The 20,402-nt window shown below is 38.8% G+C and overlaps 1 protein-coding gene across 7 annotated transcripts in view; it reads right to left on the reverse strand.

Annotated features, from left to right (window-relative positions):
- Nucleotides 1–20,402, reverse strand: part of IRAG2 (inositol 1,4,5-triphosphate receptor associated 2) — a 118,250-nt gene that overhangs the window by 31,151 nt on the left and 66,697 nt on the right. For 3 of the 7 annotated variants that reach the window (XM_063639596.1, XM_055280346.2, XM_063639598.1), the window contains 5 exons: nucleotides 16,330–16,391; nucleotides 15,080–15,160; nucleotides 14,174–14,270; nucleotides 11,461–11,608; nucleotides 8,555–8,636 (listed from right to left, as the gene is read on the reverse strand). In XM_063639596.1, the coding sequence (XP_063495666.1) occupies nucleotides 8,555–8,636; nucleotides 11,461–11,608; nucleotides 14,174–14,270; nucleotides 15,080–15,160; nucleotides 16,330–16,391 (470 nt within the window). Of the gene's footprint in view, nucleotides 1–8,554; nucleotides 8,637–11,460; nucleotides 11,609–14,173; nucleotides 14,271–15,079; nucleotides 15,161–16,329; nucleotides 16,392–20,402 lie in introns of those variants that run through there. The other 4 variants (XM_063639597.1, XM_055280347.2, XM_063639599.1 and 1 more) reach the window with 2 other exon arrangements.

A 20,402-nucleotide genomic window follows, 5' to 3' on the forward strand; every position in this document is an offset into this window, starting at 1 on the left:
CCACAATCAAACTTGCAAAGCAAGGATTTATACCTAACACTTGTGCATCAATGATGTCGGTCAACTTTTTCTCTTTTTTGCTTCATTTCGTTTCTGCCTTACGTGACTTTGGGTCAGATCATACATGACTGAAATCCCTCACGACACCAGTTTAATTTGATTCAGCAAACTTTCATCCAAAGCCCACTTTGTGCTAGGAACAGTGACAAGGGCTAAAGATTATAAACAAAAACACAGTTCTTATCCTGAAGAAGCCTGTAGGCCAAGCATGGAGAGAAATATATAATACAAATCCTACTCTATAATTTATAAGCAGCATGCCACAGAGGAAAGCAATACGTACAGGGCAGAATTAACAGAGTGGGGATATCCGAATTCAATTTTAAAGAGAAATTGTACCTTAAATTGTAGTTACGTGATAATGGCCCTATTTTAAAATATTTAAATAAATTATATTAGTAATTTTATATGTTTATTTAACTATACTATTATGTGTATATATATTTATGTAATATATATTTTATTTCATATAAAATATATGCCCTAATGCTCTGTGTAAGGCCTTCTTTTGCCCTATATCTTAGATGTGAAACATTGTAGTTATAAGTCTTTCAATAAATACAAAATATTTATTGATTAAACAAGTAATTATCTGATTTTGGAGAAATTGCCTATGTTTAGTAGCCACATATTACTACCTTGTTGTGGAACAGTAGCAAGGTAAGCAACTGGATGTTACTCTCAAAGCACTCATCTTTATAAAACTCAGTAATCAGAAAACAACCCAATATACAATATACATTTCATATATATATATGATATATATATGATATATATATATATATATATAAAATATATATATGAAATGAACAAGGCACGGTGGCACACGACTGTAATCTCCACACTTTGGAAGGCTGCAGTGGAAGGACTGTCTGTGGCCAGGAGTTTGAGAACAACCTGAGCAACATGATAATACCCCATCTCTACTAAAAACTTAGCAGGGCACAGTGGTGTACACCTGTGATCGCAGCTACTTGGGAGGGTGAGATGGGAGGATTGCTTGAGCCCAGGTGGTTAAGGTTGCAGTGAGCTGTGATCATACCACTGCACCCCAGCCTGGGTAACAGGGCAAGACCCTGCTTTAAAAAAAAAACAAAAAGAAAGAAAAGAAAAGAAAGGAAGCTATAAAAAATGGAGAAAATTAAAAATCCTTCAGTTTTATTGAGTGTAACACTTCATAAAAATCAAAAGAATTGATTTCTTAATAATAATAAAGTATAATATCCTAACACATATAAAAACATTGTTACTATCTGTAGCATGAAATAACATTTCTTATTGCACTACAACTAAAAAACACTATACACTTGTCAGAAAAGCCTTCATTTTGTACCTGTCAAGATCATGGATATTCATATTTAAGAAATATGAAAGAGAATGCAGTTCTTATTTTCTATTCCATTATACCAGTTTCCAATTTGGGGAAAAGAGAGTACATCATTTCTGCAAACCTTTTCAAAAAGAGGTCTAATTATTATTTAAAGCCAAAGTAATAAATACAGTAAAAATACAGTTTGCCTCCATTATGTTACATATCAGTCTCATTTGCCCTAATGCTCTGTGTAAGGCCTTCTTTTGCCCTATACCTTAGATGTGAAACATTGTAGTTATAAGTCTTTCAATAAATACAAAATATTTATTGATTAAACAAGTAATTATCTGATTTTGGAGAAATTGCCTATGTTTAGTAGCCACATATTACTACCTTGTTGTGGAACAGTAGCAAGGTAAGCAACTGGATGTTACTCTCAAAGCACTCATCTTTATAAAACTCAGTAATCAGAAAACAACCCAATATACCATATACCCCAATCCTAAGTTTTCACAAGTTTGGTCTAATGACAATTTTTTTTTCTTCTTGTGAGAATAACTAGAGTAAAGAAGATTTTTTTTTAATCTGATTTCAAATTTAGGACGACAGTTCATGAAAGTTGGAGATGAAACCCTCAAGGGGTTGGGGCAAAAACTTTCCACATTTGGGCTCTTTTCTTCCAGCTTCTAAAGTCACCTCTATTTAAACCAGCAAACCAGGCCCACAGCAGAACATAACCAGCACGCGCCAACTGTGACACCTGGACAGATCATGAGAAAGATAATCTACTAGATATAATTTAAAATCAAGGAAAATAAAGAATAAGAAAACGAAAGTTCAGATGAGAGATTCACTTACATGTAGAAGATTGGCTCAAGTCAATGAATCTAACACATGCCGATAGCACAGAGCAGGGAGAATGCTCTTTCTGTCCAAGCCATTCAAATATTAACCTGCATAACATCTACATGCAAAATCCAGGGTCCAGCCCATTTGCTTTTGACAGCAAGAGTCTAACGTAGGGTGGGGTAGCAAAGTACTCATGGAAAAAATGAAACAGATTCTCCCATGGGCTGGGTCAGCAAACACAGGAGACACACACACACACACACACACACACACAGCAATATTATTCCAATATTTACATGAACAACATGAAGAACAAAAAATAACTTTTAAGATTAATTGGCCTAATCTCCCAGGATTATTCTATTTTTGCTCCTTTATATGAAATACTAAACTACAGATTTTGTGATCAGAAATCTTCTACTAATAAACATTAATGGTTCCAATGTAATGTTTACTATTTGACCCATTTTAGATAACTGATAGTTAAATAAATTAATGTGATTTTCTGAGAACAAAAAAATAACTTAAAGAGTCTATATAGACTTACTTCTGACTTGACTCAGTGTCTGTTTAAATGTTCCAAAAAAAGGAAAAATGCTAAGTTGAATTTTAAAAGATTAGAACTCCTGGAACCTAAACAAAGCTAAATTTGTTTATAGGTTTGCATTTATTTTTTCTCTTTCTAACTAAAGGTATACCACACCCTCAGATCTACAGGTTACACCCACCACTTTCAGGTTGATTTATAATATAGTTATCAGTCAACTTCTACATGTTCCAGTTTTGCAACTGGCAATATTATTTATTCTCCAAGGTTATTAATGCTGCACCCACATACAACTTGGAAGAACAGGACAGACAATAGCCAGAAAATCTTCTGAGATATTTTTAAATTGATCCTGTTCTTGGCCTTAATAAATCACCTACTCCCAGTGATAGTATATCTTAGACGAAAACATGTAATAACATGAAGGATAACTCAAAGAGAAACAAGACACTTAATATTTGGTATATGTAATTTTTTTAACAGCCAAAAGAAAAACAGAGAAATTAATCTCCAAATCATTGGCTCGTTTCAAGATATCCTCTGGCCTTCACGCTGCTGATAATTCTGATTCTGGGTAATATGACCAGCTAATTTTCTTTTTGAGTGTTTACTATGATTCAGGTATTCTGCATATGTTACAGAGTATCTTGGTGGGGTCAGAGCTGAGACTGAAGTAAGATAGAAGGAAGAATCAATTTTGTTGTCATAGGACAGTGTGCACAACAAACCAAAAGAACTGCAGAGTCATGAGTCGTGAAACCAACTTCTTGGCCCCACAATTTCTCGAGAGGTTAAAAGTCTACATGGAAGCCACTAGTCGGTGAGGCCTGAAGACCGTGGGGATGTATTTGGTATGCACCTCTGGAGATCACTGGAAACGTTGGGCAACGACTCCATGAAAGGAAAGGCCTTCTTAGTCATCAGCAAGTGGGGAAACAAGGCATTGAGAGGCAGTGTCTTGCCTCTACTTATGACCTACTTGGTTTGTTTCCACGGACAGGTTAGGCCAGAACTCAGTGATATAGATATGTGGAAATATATGTATATATGTAATATATTTGTGTGTGTTTATTTGAATCCTCAAAAGAACTATGAAAATCAATGTCTATTTCACAGGGGACACAGCAAATTCAGACGGGTGAGGCCATGTGTCCGAGTTCACACAGCTAATAAGTAATAAAGCCAGTCTTCGATCTAGGTGGGCTTCATTCTACAGCCTATGCTATGTGGCTACAGATTCTAAAGCATTACTAGGAAAAATTTCAGATAAATACAAAGGTAGAACAAAGAATCTAATGAATCCTGGTATATCCATCATGCAGATTCAACAATTACCAACCTATGGCCAATCTTGTTGCAAACTCTCACCCTCTAAACCTACACCTGCCTTGTTTTGAAGCAAATGCCAGACATCATAACATTTTATCCGTAAATATTTCAGAAGGAATCGCCAAAAGATAAGGACTGGAAATAATTTGTTTCCTTCTTTCCTAACTACACCAAAATATCCCAAATAAAGTAATTTATTGGGTTGATAAAGAAGTTCTTTTTTCCTCAAGAATGTCCCAAACAGGGCTCCAAATTATTTTACTTTGAGATGTTCTTCTTGAGACATTAATCTTTTAGCGTTCTTTGCTCTCCCAAAGACCTGCTTATGAATAATGATGTTCACTTGTATATTGCACTGTGCCTTCTGGGAAAGATATTAGAAGACAGCTTCAGCTTCCTCTGTGAATATGGGGAAGGAACAGAAAGTAAATCTCAAGTTCTTAGGAGCACCAGCCCAAATAAATGAGTCAGAAAGCAGTAAGCTAATTGAGTGCTCATTCTCAGTGTTTTAAACAGACCTTGTAGTAAGTGCAACCTAAATAAATAGGCATTCAACAAATATTATTGGGCAGCTACCGTATGTAATCCTATGCATGGTGCTACATGCGCATTGGTTAATGGCCAGATAAGGGTACTGTCCAGCAATTTTATCACCAAATACACAAATAAATATAAGAAAATAAATAACTACAATGCAAACCAGCATACAGGTGACAAGAAATGGGGGGCACAGAGAGTTACAAGGGTCTCAAAGAAGGAAGTGAGCTTAGTGTTTTTCTGAGTTGGATCATTGAGAAACGAGGAAACAGGCCTGAAAACACGACTTTCCCAGAGTCACACAGAGGCCAACCCACAGAAAAACCTCATCTCTGCACTCCTAATCCATTATGATTTCCACCTCAAGAAGGACTGGAGATGCTTGAATGTCAACATTTTATGCTACCACAAAAAAAGTTTTTACTGGTTTTTGAAATGGGCCCTGACAGTCTAATGGAATTTTGATAAATGGAAAAGCATACATTGTTCTAGGCAAAGAAAACAGCACAAACAGGTTTGTGTGATATATTCTGACAATACAGGCTACCTGGTTTGGCTGACATACAGGCACAACCATATACAAGAATAGGGAAATAAAGGTAAAAAGGTAGACTGCAACCAGATTAGAGAGGGACTCGAACACCAGGTCAAGTTGTTTGTTATAAGGCTATAGAGATTGACAGAACCCATCGTTTAGAGACAAGGAGTTAAGAAAACCCCCATCGTTTGGGGGGTCCACTGGGATGATAAACATATGTTTATAAAATAATTTATATCTTACATTTTATTCTAATTCCCTGTACATATTACCAATGACAATGCTTAGAAAAGCGTTTTCTAAGGAGAGCTTTCTATTTTCTTAAGAGACGATGTGAGTATAAAATGATGGTAGGTGGGGAGTTGCTCAAGGGACAAGGGGCGGAGGCAGAGAGTACAGTTACCAGGCTGTTGAGATTCTCCAGTGGAGCAGAAACCTGGAATGGGAAGGTTGAGAATTGGCGGGATCAATCAGAAGGTGCAGCCAACAGACTAATTCCTGGGCTGTTGCAAACTACAGAAGACCCAAGAAAATCTTCAGGGAACCTACAGGAGCATGTGACTGGAGGCTCGATTGTGATGTCTGTTAGCACCTATTCCTTTTTTTTTCTTTTTCTTTCTTTTTTGAGATGGAGTTTCGCTCTGGTCACCCAAGCTGGAGTGCAATGGCACAATCTCGGCTCACTCAATCTCCTCCTTCCGGATTCAAGTGATTCTCCTGCCTCAGCCCCCCAAGGAGCTGGTTTTACAGGTGCCTGCCACCAAGCCTGGCTAATTTTTGTATTTTTTAGTAGAAATGGGGTTTCACTACATTGGCCAGGCTGGTCTCAAACTCCTGACCTCAGGTGATCCACCTGCCTCGGCCTCCCAAAGTGCTGGGATTACAGGCGTGTGCCACCGCGCCCAGCCCAGTTCCTATTTCTTAATGGGTGTGAAGATCATAGACAAAACCACACAGTCACATATCCTAATAAGAGTCAATGTGGAGGTCCTTTTAGATATAAAAGGCAGTACATTTCTTAGCAAAAAAAAAAATACTTTCAAAGTAATGCTAAGTGATTATGATTAAAATGTCTAAATTCAGGGTACTAAGAGTGGCCATGAAAAAGGCCTGTATCCTTTGAAGCTAGACAAATCTGAATTTTAATTCCAGGTTTGTTATTTATTAATTGAGTGATCATGGGCAAGTTATTTAACTCCCTCAACTTCAGTTGCCTCGTTTGTAAAAAGCAGAGAAGTGTGGAGAAGATTAATCACATGGCATGTGGAAATGCTTTTGTACAAAGTTCCTGGCACACAACTGATATTTGTTTCTTCCTTCTTCTTAGTAAAATCAGTGCCAGATAAAAGGGAAATTACTAATAGCCAAACATCCTGTAAGCTTCCAAGTTCAACTTCCTTTACTAAAACTTTATAAGAATTGCTAGGTAAGAGCAAAATATATTTTAAAAATTTTTCAATTTATTTTTATTTTTATTTTTTGAGATGGAGTCTTGTCCTGTTGCCCAGGCTGGAGTGCAGTGGCGCGACCTCGGCTCACTGCAACCTCTGCCTCCTGGGCTCAAGCAATTCTCCTGCATCAGCCTTCCAAGTAGCTGGGAGTATAGGTGCCCGCCACCTAATTTTTGTATTTTTAGTAGAGATGGGGTTTCAACATATTGGCCAGGTTGTTCTTGAGCTCCTAACCTCAAGTGATCCACCCACCTTGGCCTCTAGGTAAGAGCAAAATAGATTCATTTCCTTTTTCTTAGCTGCTCAGACAGGTATTTATGAACAAAAACAATGCCATATACCCACTTAACAGGAAGAATAACAACTTGTACAATTCAATAGTAAAAAGAAATATAATCCCATCTTTAAAATGAACAAAGGATCTGAATAGACATGTCTCCAAAGAAGTTATACAAATGGCCAACACATGAAAAGCTGTTCAACATTATTAATCATTAGAGAAATGCAAATCAAAAGTACAATGAGGTATCACTTTGCATCCACAAAGATGGCTTTAATAAAAAATAGGCAAATATTTAGTGAGGATACAGAGAAACTAGAATCTTCATACATTGCTGTTGGAAATGTGAAAGGATATAGCCACCCTCGAAGTCTGTTTTGCAGTTCCTCAAAAACATTAAACATAGAGTTACCATATGATGCAGTAACTCTGCCACAGGAATACACCCAAAAGAATTAAAAACATGTTTACACAAAAATCAATACACTGATGCTCATAATAGCATTATTTGCAATAGCCAAAAAGTAAAAACAACTCAAATGCCCATCAGCTGATGAATGGAAAAACAAAATGTGGTGTGTATCTATACAGTGGAATATTATTGAGCCATAAAAATGAATGAAGTACTGATATCATGCTATGACATGGATGAATCTTGAGACCCTTATGCTGAGAACCTTGAGAACCTTAACTGAAAGAAGCTGGGCACAGGAGGCCACATATTGTATGATTCCATTTATTCATGAGATGTCCAGAATAGGCAAATCTATAGGACAGAAAGTAGATTAGTGGTTGCCTCCAGCTGGGGGTTGGAGACAGGAGGAAATAGGGAGAGACTACCAAGGAGTACGCAGTTTATTTCTGGGGTGATCAAAGTATTCTAACCAATTGTGATGGTTGTACAACTCTGTGAATATACTGAAAGTCATTTAAGTGAATAATTTAAATTAGTGAATTGTCTGGTAGGTGAGTTATATCTCAATTAAAATGTAAAAGAAGAATGACGGACTGCCAGATCCTGAAACAGAACTGCCTGCTCCATTTGATTGAGAAGATCACAAGGCTCAGGCTGCAGACTGAGGAAGGCATTCCAACCACATCTCAATGATAGAGAGAGTGACCTAGGTGACCTTCTCAGGTCACTTAGTATTGTTCTCTTCTTGGGTAGAAAAGCGGCATTAGCACCTAACTTTACCAATTAATACCTGGCTACTCTCCATGGGCATAGCCGTGCTTTGTGGTCTTTGACAAAGGGTACCAGCCGCTCAAAGATTACCCAGCCTTGACCTCAATTCTTGGAGAATCAACGGGATCTGAGGCTTCTTAGTCATTAGTGAATTCAAGTCCCAAACCAGCCTGCCTCTCAAACAAAAAGCTTAGCCCACTTCATTGAAATCTCTTTTTGGTTCTATAACCCACAGTGTATACTAAACACAGGGTAGAAAGCCCTCATATTAAATAATTTTAATTTCTTCACTTCAAAGTTTGCTATTTCTCATGCATCTGAGTTTTGGAATAGCAGACTCAGACTTGCTACAAGAATATCCATAATACTTAAAAAATAAAAAAGACAGGGAAAAAGAATACCCATAGAAGAAGAACAGGATATGGTAATACTGAAAAGGAAACCAAAACCCAGTCCAACACTCACTTCCATACTTGGGTCATCATTCATCCTGATGCAGCCTGAGAGATTTGTTCCTGGGTTGGGGCCACTTGTGGGGCCTGGGCACCTGGCAGTAGGAAGTAGAGTTATTTACTACAGATGAAAAAACTGCACATCTTAGCAGATACTAAACTATAACATAGTTCCCACTCCCCTACGCCCAGTCCTAATTTTATCAAATTTCTAATTAAGTTCATGGTTTAAGTAACACATAATGAGAGAGAGTTCCTACCTCCATCAGAGAGAGGTTACAAACAACAGAGAATCCAGCCAAAAATGAAAATGAAGCATTTGCAATTCAAAGCCATCCTTCCTCACCCTCAGTACAGAAGGGAAATGTTATTGAGGTAGATTAGGCCTTCACAAAATGCACTGACATTTTTGAATGTTTCCTAAGGAAGATGAGTCTGTATACTTAAAAAGGCAGGTGCAAATGAGCACCGAAGGAGGATGAGGGCAGGGACAGGTACAGGTTCCCAAAGGCTTGTTAACCTTGAGTGTGAAAAGAAACAGAAATAGGATCAAAACCTAAGTTAACTTAGCAGGATGTCGTTGATATTGTGATCAATGCCCCCAGTTCCTGAGACAGACCTCCTAAAATCCTTGTAGACAGAGGTGCTAGAGGAATCTTTAATATTTGGTCTCTGATCCTGGTTCCTGATATGGAGTGTCTAAGACCTTTGTAATTTCCTGAGTGATAGGAGTGTTTGACACAGAGCTCCTGAATCTCTTGAAATTTCCTGAGTATTACGAGCATCTTCTGTTCTAAAGAGGTGTCTCTTGGTGGGCTTCTGGATAGCCTCAGGATGAGGGGCTGGGTGCCAGGGGAACCAATCTGTGGTTGGAGGGTTAGAACTTTCAACTCCACCCTGCCAAGTTCCTGGGAGGGGAGGGGGCTGAGCTGATCACCAATGGCCAATGACTTAATCAATAGTGCCTAATAAAGCCTCCATAAAAAGCTGAAAGGACAGCACTTGGAGAGCTTCTGATGTGGTGAACTAAAACATAGCCATGTGCTGGGAAGATGGCACACCCCAACTCCCAAAGACAGACCCTCCTGTGCTTGAGACATTTCCAAACCTTTCCGATGTATCTCTTCATCTGGCTGTTCATTTGTATCCTTTAAAATAGACTTTGTCACCTGGCACAGTGGCTCACACCTGTAATCCCAGCATGTTGGGCGGCTGAGATGGGAGGATTACTTAAGTCCACGAGTTCAAGACCAGCCTGGGCAACATGGAGAAACCTTGTCTCTATGAAAAATACAAGGTCAGGTACTATGGCTCACACCTGTAATCCCAGCACTTTGGGAGGCTGAGGTGGGTGGATCACCTGAGGTCAGGAGTTCAAGACCAGCCTGGCAAACATGGCAAAACCTTGTCTCTACTAAAAATACAAAAATCAGCTAGGCATGGTGGCAAGCGCCTGTAATCCCAGCTACTTGGGAGGCTGAGGCAGGAGGATTGCTTGAACCCAGGAGGCAGAGGTTGCAGTGAGCCGGGATCATGCCACTGCACTCCAGCCTGGGCAACAGAGTGAGACTCTGTCTCAAAAAAACAAACAAAAAACAAAAATTAGCGGGGTGTGGTGGCAGGCACCTGTGGTTTCAGCTACTCAGAAGGCTGAGGTGAGACAATCACCTGAGGCCAGGGAGTCGAGGTTGCAGTGAGCCCAAATCACTACTGTACTCTAGCCTGGGTGATAGAGTGAGACCCTGCCTCCAAAAAAAAAATTTAAATAAATAAATGAATAAAATAGACTTTGTAGTAAGTGGATAAATGTAAGGAAAGTGTTTCCCTGAGTTCTGTGAGCTACTCTAGCAAATTATTTGAACCCAAGAAGGGGGTCTTGGCAACCCCCAATTTATAGAGAGTTGGTCAGAAACACAGGTCACAGTCTGGAACTTGCAAGTGGCATCTCAAGCAGGGACCAGCCTTGTGGAACTGAGCCCTTAACCTGTGGAATCGGATGCCATTTCCAGGTAGATAATGTTGGAATTGAACTGAATTATTGGACGCCCATTTCATGTCTGCTGGAGAAGTGATTGGTGTGTGGAAAATTGCTTGGAGTGCGGGGAAAAAACCCCCCACACATCTGGTATCGGAAGTGTGGTATTGAGACTACAGTAGGAAAAACACTCCATTGGTGAGTGTGTTTTTCCTTTAGATTAGAAGATTAGTCTGTGTACTTGAAGAGGAAGAGGGTAGGGCACAGGGACAAGGACAGGTTCCCAAAGATGTGTTAACCTTGAATGTGAAAGAAAGAGAATTATGATCAAAATCTACCTATGTTAAAACTTAGCACTCTATGGTATATTCCTAAAAACTGGAAACATTTTAGGTAGTCTAATTTGTCTTTTAAGCTTTAGAGTGGTATTACGAAATTCAAGAAAAGCAAGAAAACTACACTCCAAGAAAACTACAGCAATAACTTGACCTCAAAATTGTACATTTCAGCTGGGCGTGGTGGCTCACACCTGTAATCCCAGCACTTTGGGAGGCTAAGGAGGGCAGATCACTTAAGGCCAGGAGTTCGAGACCAGCCTGGCCAACGTGGCAAAACCCCATCTCTACTAAAAATACAAAAATTAGCTGGGCATGGTGGCATGCATCTGTAGTCCCAGCTACTTGGAAGGCTGAGGCAGGAGAATTGCCTGAGCTCGAGAAGCAGTCGAGATCACATCACTGCACTCCAGTCTGGGCAAGAGAGCGAGATTCCATCTCAAAAAAAAAAAAAAAAGGAAAAAGAAATTGTAAATTTTCAGGAAGTTAGAGAAGTTTGACAATAAAGATGTGATCTCACGTTATGAAAATCCGACCAATTAAAATGTTAGGCAATGGGAATAGGCCACCCGTGAGGAGTAGAGTAAGTAGATTTTGCTCTTAACCTACTTGTATTGTCTTGTTACATCCAAAGCACAATCCTTTACTTCTCCATATGTGGGCCTTTCACACAGAGTGTGGATTTGGTTGGCTACACCTGAGAAAGGTGTTGATTCCAGGGTTGGAACTGCTGTAAAACTATCCAGAGATAAGGCATCTGCAGTAGAACAGAAAAAAATAAAAATAGAGACCAATTTCTGATTCAAACTATATTGAAGCATAAAGTCTTTCCCTCTTGAGACTGAAAAAGTGAAAGTTAACCCGCTTCTATTAACATTTTAACATAAACTCCCTTGATGCCTAATCACAGAGGGTAAAAACGTCAAATGCTTAATTTTAACAAAGCATTTGGGAATGATAGTAATATTAATATACATAAAATAATAATTTTAGTTCTAACAATAATATTTACAAAATAATAATTTCAAAAAAGCTTTTTTAAGTGTGGGAGAGGCCAGAAAACCCCTGTCCACTAAGCAACTAGAGGGATTAACAATCTACAGCCAGCAGGTGAAAATCCAGCCAGCTGCCTGTTTTTGTAAAGTTTCACTGTGGCCAGGTGTGGTGGCTCACGCCTGTAACCCCAGCACTTTAGGAGGCCGAGGCAGGTGGATTGCTTGAGCTCAAGAGTTTGAGACCAGCCTGGGCAACATGGCAAACCCCCATCTCTACAAAAATTACAAAAATTAACTGGGTGTGATGGCATGTGCCTGTAGTCCCAGCTACTCGGGGGGCTAAGGCAGGAGAATCACTTGAGCCCAAGAGGTTGAGGCTGCAGTGAGCCGTGTTCGTGCCACTAAGTGACAAAGTGAGACCCTGTCTCAAAAAATAAATAAAGTTTTACTGGAACACGGCCGCACCCATTTGTTCACACATTGTCCATGGCTGTTTGTGTGATGTAACAGTCAAGTTGAGTAGTTACAGCAGAAACTAAAATATTTACTATCTGGTCTTTTACAGAACAATTTTGCAGTCTCCAGAAGAGAAAAGCATTAGACATGGTAATTAGAACCCATCAAAGAGTGGTAGGGGAAATAGGTTGGGATCACAAATCATTTATTAGGGAAAACCATCTTGTTATGTGTGTTTCTGAGTATAGGAAGCAGCAGAGTTTAATAGAAAAAACATAGGGTTTAGGGTCAACCAGAAATTTTTGGTTCAGATCCTGGCTCTGCCACATACCAGTTGTGTGATCTTGAATAAATAACTAAGCCACTCTGAGCCTCAGTTTGCTTACGTATAAAGTGACAGATGACCTTGGGCAAATTATTAACTCAATGTTCCTCTGTTTCCTTATCTTTTGAATGGTAATTATGTTAACATCTACCTCACAGGGATGTGGTGAGGATTAAATGAGTTAATATATATGTTAAGAGCATAGTACTGTGTCTGGCACATAGCAAGCATTCTTTCTCTCTCTCTCTCTTTTTTTTTTTTTTTTTTGAGACTGAGTCTCACTGCGATGCCCACGCCGGAATGTGATGGTAAAATCTCAGCTCACTGCAACCTCCATTTCCCGGGTTCAAGCGACTCTCCTGCCTCAGCCTCCTGAGTAGCTGGGACTACAGGTGTGCACCACCATGCCCAGCTAATTTTTGTATTTTTAGTAGAGACGAGGTTTCACCATATTGGCCAGGCTGGTCTCGAACTCCTGACCTCAAGCAATCCGCCCACCTCGGCCTCCCAAAGTGCTGGAATTACAGGCTTGAGCCACTGCACCTGGCCAACAAGCACTGTTTTGTTTAAGTACTAACACTGTTGGTGGTGGTTATTGTTACTGAGTTATTGCAAGTAATCTCTAAAAAGCACTAATTTATATTGCCTGACGCAAAATAGACACTGCATTAGCATTAGTAGTTTTTCCTTCTCAAATTTAAATGATCCACAAATCACTCTACTTTTTCTCTTTATTCCTTCTTAAATTTACTTTGATAATCATTTCTTTTGTCATTTCAGAACTAGAGATTAATTTTAGCTTTTAACTGCATCCATGTTATGCTGAGAGGTGTCACTTCTTTGACCGCTTCTTAGAATAAAGCTCTTTCTCTTGGCATTGAGTATAAATTTGACCCACAACCCACTTTTCCTTCTCCAAATGTCTCTTCTCCTGTATCTCAACCCGAAACCTTTCGTTTTCAAAATGACTTGCCTACTTTTAGCTCTTTTTCAAACACTTAAGGCTTTTGATTCTTACTTCTCTTCTTATTTTTTTCTTGTTTGCTCATGTTACTCTCACCCATTAGAATACTTTTTTGATGTTTTTTGCTTTTACAAAGCCAACTAATCTTTCAAAGCCAATTCAACTCTAACCTAACCTCTTCCATGGAATCATCTTTGACTTCTCTGAGCCCACGTCTTGTCTCCTTGCTAGTCTGTGAGCTACTTTAGGACTTATTCTTTTTTGTTTGTTTGTTTTAGAGATGTTGCCCAGGCTGGTCTTGAATTCCTGGGCTCAAGCAACCCACCTGCTGTGGCCTCCCAAGGTGCTGGGATTATGGGCATGAGCCACCATGCCTGGCCAGGACTTGTTCTTTATCACGCATAATATGGTGCCTTGCACAGAGTAGGTACTCAAATATATATTGATTGACTGAATTCAGGGATAAATATCCACGTATTCAACAACTCTTCCTATACAAATGTAATAATAACTAGTTATTTTCCCTTTCAAATAGAACTCTACCCCTACTTGTGTCTGAGCAGGTATAGAAGGGGGGCTTACCCAGCAGAGGTGTGTACCAGCACGTATGTTTCAAGGTCAGGGGTGTCTGATGTATTCTTGCTTCTTGACCACCATATAGTTTGTGGCAACACTGCTTCTGAACAGAAAACCAAGTAGTATTAGCCATCTAAAGGAATATAACATATATTTCATAATCTACTACCTCCATTTTCAAAGATAGAAAGAATATCACTAGTCTCAAGTGACCCTGTGAGAGAGATCAAGAAGAAAATAAATGCTGTCAAGTAAAAAAGCTTTCAAGTGTTTGATCAAAAGGTATACATATGAGTAAATTATAATTCTTATTTAAAAGTCACAATTTAGTAATCTAGGAGAATGCTAACATCATTAACTCCAAATAATTGACACTTTGATGTAAACAAAGGCTTTGAGGAAAGAGGTATAGGTGAGGAATAAACTTAGTTACATAATTCTTCGTGATACTGCAATTAAAAAAAGTAAAACAGGCAGGATGCGGTGGTTCATGCCTGTAATCCCAGCACTTTGGGAGGCCGAGGCAGGTGGATCACTTCAGGTCACCAGCCTGGCCAACATGGGGAAACCCTATCTCTACTAAAAATGCAAAAATTAGCCGGGCATGATGGTGTGTGACTATAATCCCAGCTACTCCGGAGGCTGAGGCAGGAGAATCTCTTGAACCCGGGAGGCGGAGGTTGCAATGAGCCGAGATCGCGCCACTGCACCCCAGCCTGGGCGACAGAGGACCGACTAGGTTTGTGTGTGTGTATGTGTACATTTACGAAAATAGGTATCTGTTGCCTCATTTGATAAAAGCAATATATACAGTTCTAAGGCTACTGATACATACTGGACTTAGCTTTCTATTACAGGATAGTTGTTGATTCACAATTACTACCTAAATAATTTCAAAAAGCTTGCAATTACCAATTTTTCTTGAAGAGGTTGTTGAATTGCTTCTGTGCAGGACAGGGAATCATAGTGAGGATATTCCTCATCTAAAAAGCTCTGTCAAGAGAAAATGGTAGAGTGTATTCAAAGACAGAATGATGAAAGAGTCAAAGATCCCAAACACATTAGACTTAATAGAAGATACGACACTACCTAAAGTGGGTGAAATTGACAAGTTCTTTTTGTATTCTACTCCAAGGGAACACATTTGTAACTTTAAACCTCCCACTGTATTTGCCCCATTACTTGATCTAGGAATGAAATCCGAAGATCAGGAACAAGAAACTGAATGACTTTGTCATTGAAATCTGTAGGCAGAGGCTAAAGAAGTTGTTAGAGATGTAACTCAGAGTAGTGAAAATGGTGTCTGTGAAAATTTGGTAGCTATAAAATTATTGCCTTAATCCAAGAGGTAGATTCACATCTATCATAGTTATATTATAATAGAAAATGTTGTTGGTGTTCTTGAGATGATTAAAGCATCTTTAGATATGGAGGTTTTTCCAGTTCAACTTATTGCAGAGGGCTTTTTAGGCACTCTGCCTGGCTTAATCTTCCACATGACTTTTTTCTCCTGCTCTAACAGATGTGTCTGCATGATGCCCTGGAAACAGATACATGCAAATATCACCCTTCTTTCTTTCCTCCTCCATCATCTTCCTCCAGTGCCAACCTTGCTGCCTTGCTGTTCCCTTATGTTCTTCATTTCTGAACAAAAAGGAGATTCACCAAGTATCATAAGGGAAGGAAACACACTTTACCAGGGATATCTTGAGATGACCCATACAGAAAGAAATAGAAAGTTTAATTCAAATATGAGAAAGAAAAAAGAGACAGTAACCATCAAAGCCTATTCAAGAATACTCAAAATTTTGGCATATTATAAATAGAAATGATATGCCCTTACTATCAGAAAGGAGGTCCCCAAGACTGAAAAACTGGCTCCTTGCTAATAGATATAGTGGTAGGGCAAAGAAAATTCTGAAATGCTTCCTTTTTAGAAGATATTATCAGTAGCCACTCACTAATTTAAGATCTCCTTTCTTATTTTGCTAAATACTTTAAGTGCACAAGAGAACAAAGTCCTCTTCTAAACATTTTCTTCTAAACTGGTTATTTAACTTAATGATTAAAGTCATTGTCTGTTATAAATGAGCTTCAAAACCTTACATGAATTGAACAATTTCCTCCACTGTAACTGAACACATATTACAGAGATACTTTACCTGAAACAGCAAGCCACGGTGTTCCCCTTCAATTAACTTCTTTTGAAGTGACTCAATTGTTGCTACAAAGAGAATTTATAACCAGCTCAATATGACCATTTTTAATTAATTAATTAATTTCAAGACAGGGTCTGGCTCTGTTGCCCAGATTGGAGTGCAGTGGCATGATCTCACCTCACTGCAAACTCCGCCTGCTGGGCTGAAGCCATGCTCCTGTCTCAGCCTCCCAAGTAGCTGGAATTACAGGCACATGCCACCACACTCAGCTAATTTTGGTATTTTTTGTAGAGATGGGTTTCACCATGTTGTCTAGACTGGTCTCAAACTCCTGAGTTCAGGTGATCCACCCACCCCGGCCTCCCACAGTGCTGGGATTACAGGCATGAGCCACCACGCCCAGTATGAGCATATTTAACCTTGTCTTCCTTAATTCATTTCATTGCTTCATAAACTTTTAATGGCTTTAAATTTGGGGCCTGAAGAAAAGGAAAGGGAAAATAATGATTTCTGAGAATGGCGCTCTCAACTTATGACTCGGGAAAAATGGAAAAGCAGGGTAGAACAGATAAGCCATTACCTCCCTTGGGTATTTAAATTTTACTTTGATAGATACATGTGAATTGTCTTCTAGAAGTCACAGAATTGTCTAATCTTAAGATAAGAATACACCTGGTGCAGTGGCTCACACCTGTAATCCCAGCTCTTTGAGAGGCCGAGGTGGGTGTATCATTTCAGGCCAGTACTTTGAAACTAGCCTGGCCAACATGGCAAAACCCCATCTCTACTAAAAAAAAAAATATGAAAATTAGCTGGGTGTGGTGGCGCGTGCCTGTAATCCTAGCTACTTGGCAGGCTGAGGCAGGAGAATCACTTGAACCTGGGAGGTGAAGGTTGCAGTGAGCCAAGATCATGCCACTGCACTCCAGCCTGGGCGACAGAGCGAGACTCCCTCTCAAAAAAAAAACAATAAATAAATAAATAAGAATACATCTTAGAGGTCATTCAGTCTGACCTCCTACTGATAAAGAAATCCTCTCTCCAAAAAGCCTCTGCTTGAGCCCTCAAACTACAGCCCTAGGATCCCAGAATCCTACAAGTAGATCTCAGATCATGAGAACACTGATGTGCAGAGGATTGAAAAGGTAACTGGTAAGTCATGGAGCTGAGATTAGACTCATGGAACAGACCTTAACTCAGGGTATCATTCTGTGAAACTAAAAATATTTGTTTTTCTGCTTAAGTAAAATCTCCAAAGGTCTTATGCCTGGAATAATGGAAATGGGGGAAAAGGACCTAATATTTAACTAGCTCTTTGATGTACATAATAACATATTATTTATTTGACAAATCCTACTCTCTGAAACATAGCCAAAACCGGAAAATAAACACAAATCTTTTGAACAACTAGAATAGATACTGATATTTATGCCCTTTATTCACGTGGCAAATCTCACACTTCAACTCAAGCAGTGGGCTCTGGGTGTATACATAATTCTCACCAGTTTGACTGCCTTCTCAGCCCAAAGAAGATTAAAAGCAAAACTTAAACAAGGATAAGGAGTTCTGCTAGATGGAAGCATATTAATAGCTACCACTTTTTTTAAAAAAATCACTAACAGCCAGGAAAATTATTAACAGCAGATACTCTGGCATCCAAAATACACAGAAATCTGGTGCTTCTTATTTTATAAACCAACAGTTTTATATCTTAATAGCCTGAAGAAATTCTGAGTCATGAGCATAATGCTAATGAAAAGAAGTACATAATCTAATTTTTAAATTTTTTTCAGGAAAAAAGGCTCTAAAAGCTTCAATTATATAGAAAATTACCTATGTAATTTTTTTATTTTATAGGACTTTTTTTGGTAAAAATAACTTACTTCTCAATCAAGCTTAACATAGTGTTACTAGGCCCACTAGGAGCTAAACAGGTGTTTGTTTTTCAAACATCTCCCTCACATAGGAAGAAAAGCATATTTTTAAAAAAGTATTTCTAGGTTGGGCGCGGTGGCTCATGCCTGTAATCCCAGCACTTTGGGAGGCCGAGGCAGGTGGGTCACCTGAGGTCAGGAGTTTGAGACCAGCCTGACCAACATGGTGAAATCGTGTCTCTACTAAAAATACAAAAAAATTAGCCAGGCATGGTAGCGCACACCTGTAGTCCCACCCACCTGGGAGGCTGAGGCAGGAGAATTGCTTGAACCCGGGAGGTAGAGGTTGCAGTAAGCCGAGATCAAGCCATTGCACTCCAGCTCTGGGTGACAGAGCAAGACTCCGTCTCAGGGGAAAAAAAAAAAAAAAAAAGTATTTCTAACCTACAAAAGTAATTTAAAATTTATTTCTTCTTAATACTTAGGACTCTGGTAAAGATGAAATTTTTAAAAAATTCTGTCTTAACTGTATTAAGAAGGAAGGCCCTGTCCACCTTCTGACCTACATCTAAACAATAGCAACCAAAGCAATAAGAAGTGGCCATCATGTGTTTCTGAAGGTCGTGCATCTCCAAAATACAAATTCAGAATACTGTCTTACAATTGCCAATGAAGCTATGTTTCAGAAGCGATGATGAGCTAGTATAAGATTGTCTAAATTGCCCATCTGCTTGCTCACCAGGCAATCTTGGGTTTTAGAAACAGTCTATCTCAAAGCATTCAAATTGAAAGCCTTATTTCAACAGATGTTTTGTGCAATGTGTAACAACTATTTCCATATTTTCCACATGGCAAAACAAGTTGGCTTATGACCACAATTTGCATTCACCTTTGCACTCTGCTTTACATGTTTGGAGTTGGACCTGTAATGCCTCTAGAACAAAGATATGCTTCATATAGAAGGAAGTAAAACAATGGCTACTGTATCCCCTGCTGTTGCCATCTGCCACCTAGGATGGGACCAGGTGTCTTGGATACATTGCCTCTGAAGAAAGTTGAGATAAAGCAACTTTCTAAATGACTAAGCAATGAGGTCTCAGGCAAAGGCCCCACAATTAATTGGCTGTTGAAAATGAAAATTATAACATTATTAGAGCCGTAATCATGTTAGCTATCAATGATGGATGACATTTATAGAGTACGGGACTTGTATAATACTATCTATCCTGGAAAAAACCTCATGTTCTGTACAATTATATATTAAAAATGTCAGGATTCATTAAAGAACCCCAGACTAAGATCAACTGTTCATAGCACATATCTGTCAAAGGACTTATATCCAATAATAAAAGGACAGAAAACTTAATTTTAAAACGGGTGAAAGACTTAGACACTTCACAAAGAAGATATACAATGACAAATCAGCACATGAAAAAGGTCCCAACATTATTACATCTGAAAAATACATATTAAAATCACAACGAAATACCCATTTAGTAGAGTGGCTAAAATGACAAAGATTGACACTACCAAATACTGAAGATGTGGAAAACTAAAACTTCCCACACTGCTGGTGGGAGCATGAAATGCTATAAAAACTATCGAAAACTGTTTGACAGTTTCTTAAAAAGTGAGAGTCACAGCTATACTATGACCTAACAATTCTACTCCTAGATATCTATTCTAGGTGAAATAAAAACATATGTGCACACGAAGACTTGTAACACAGACATTCGTAGCAGCTTTGTCCATCGTAACCCCAAACTGCATATACTGCAGATATCCAATAACAGCAGAAAAAACAATCAAATTTTGGAATATTCATACAAGGAAATACAACTTAACAATAAAAAAAATACTACTAAGAAACACAACATAATCTCATCGTGCTGACAGAAAAAAGACAAACACACAAAAAAGTACATACTGTGTAACTAAGTTCTAGAACAGCCTAAGCTAACCTATCAGACCAGTGGTTGTTCCTTAGGGTGCTAGAAGTGGGGGCGGGGCATTGACTGGGAAGTTGCACAAGGGAAGTTTCTGGAGTGATAGAAATTCTGTGTTTTGATGTGTATTTATCTACCTTGTTGAATAGTATACTCAAGATCTGAACGTTTTATGACATGTTAAATACATTAATAAAAAAGAAGTTAAAAGTATAAGAACAAAATAATGCAGGGATTATGAGAGAAATAGGGTTAG

Source organism: Symphalangus syndactylus, chromosome 5, assembly GCF_028878055.3.
Source record: "Symphalangus syndactylus isolate Jambi chromosome 5, NHGRI_mSymSyn1-v2.1_pri, whole genome shotgun sequence".
Lineage (NCBI taxonomy): Eukaryota > Metazoa > Chordata > Mammalia > Primates > Hylobatidae > Symphalangus > Symphalangus syndactylus.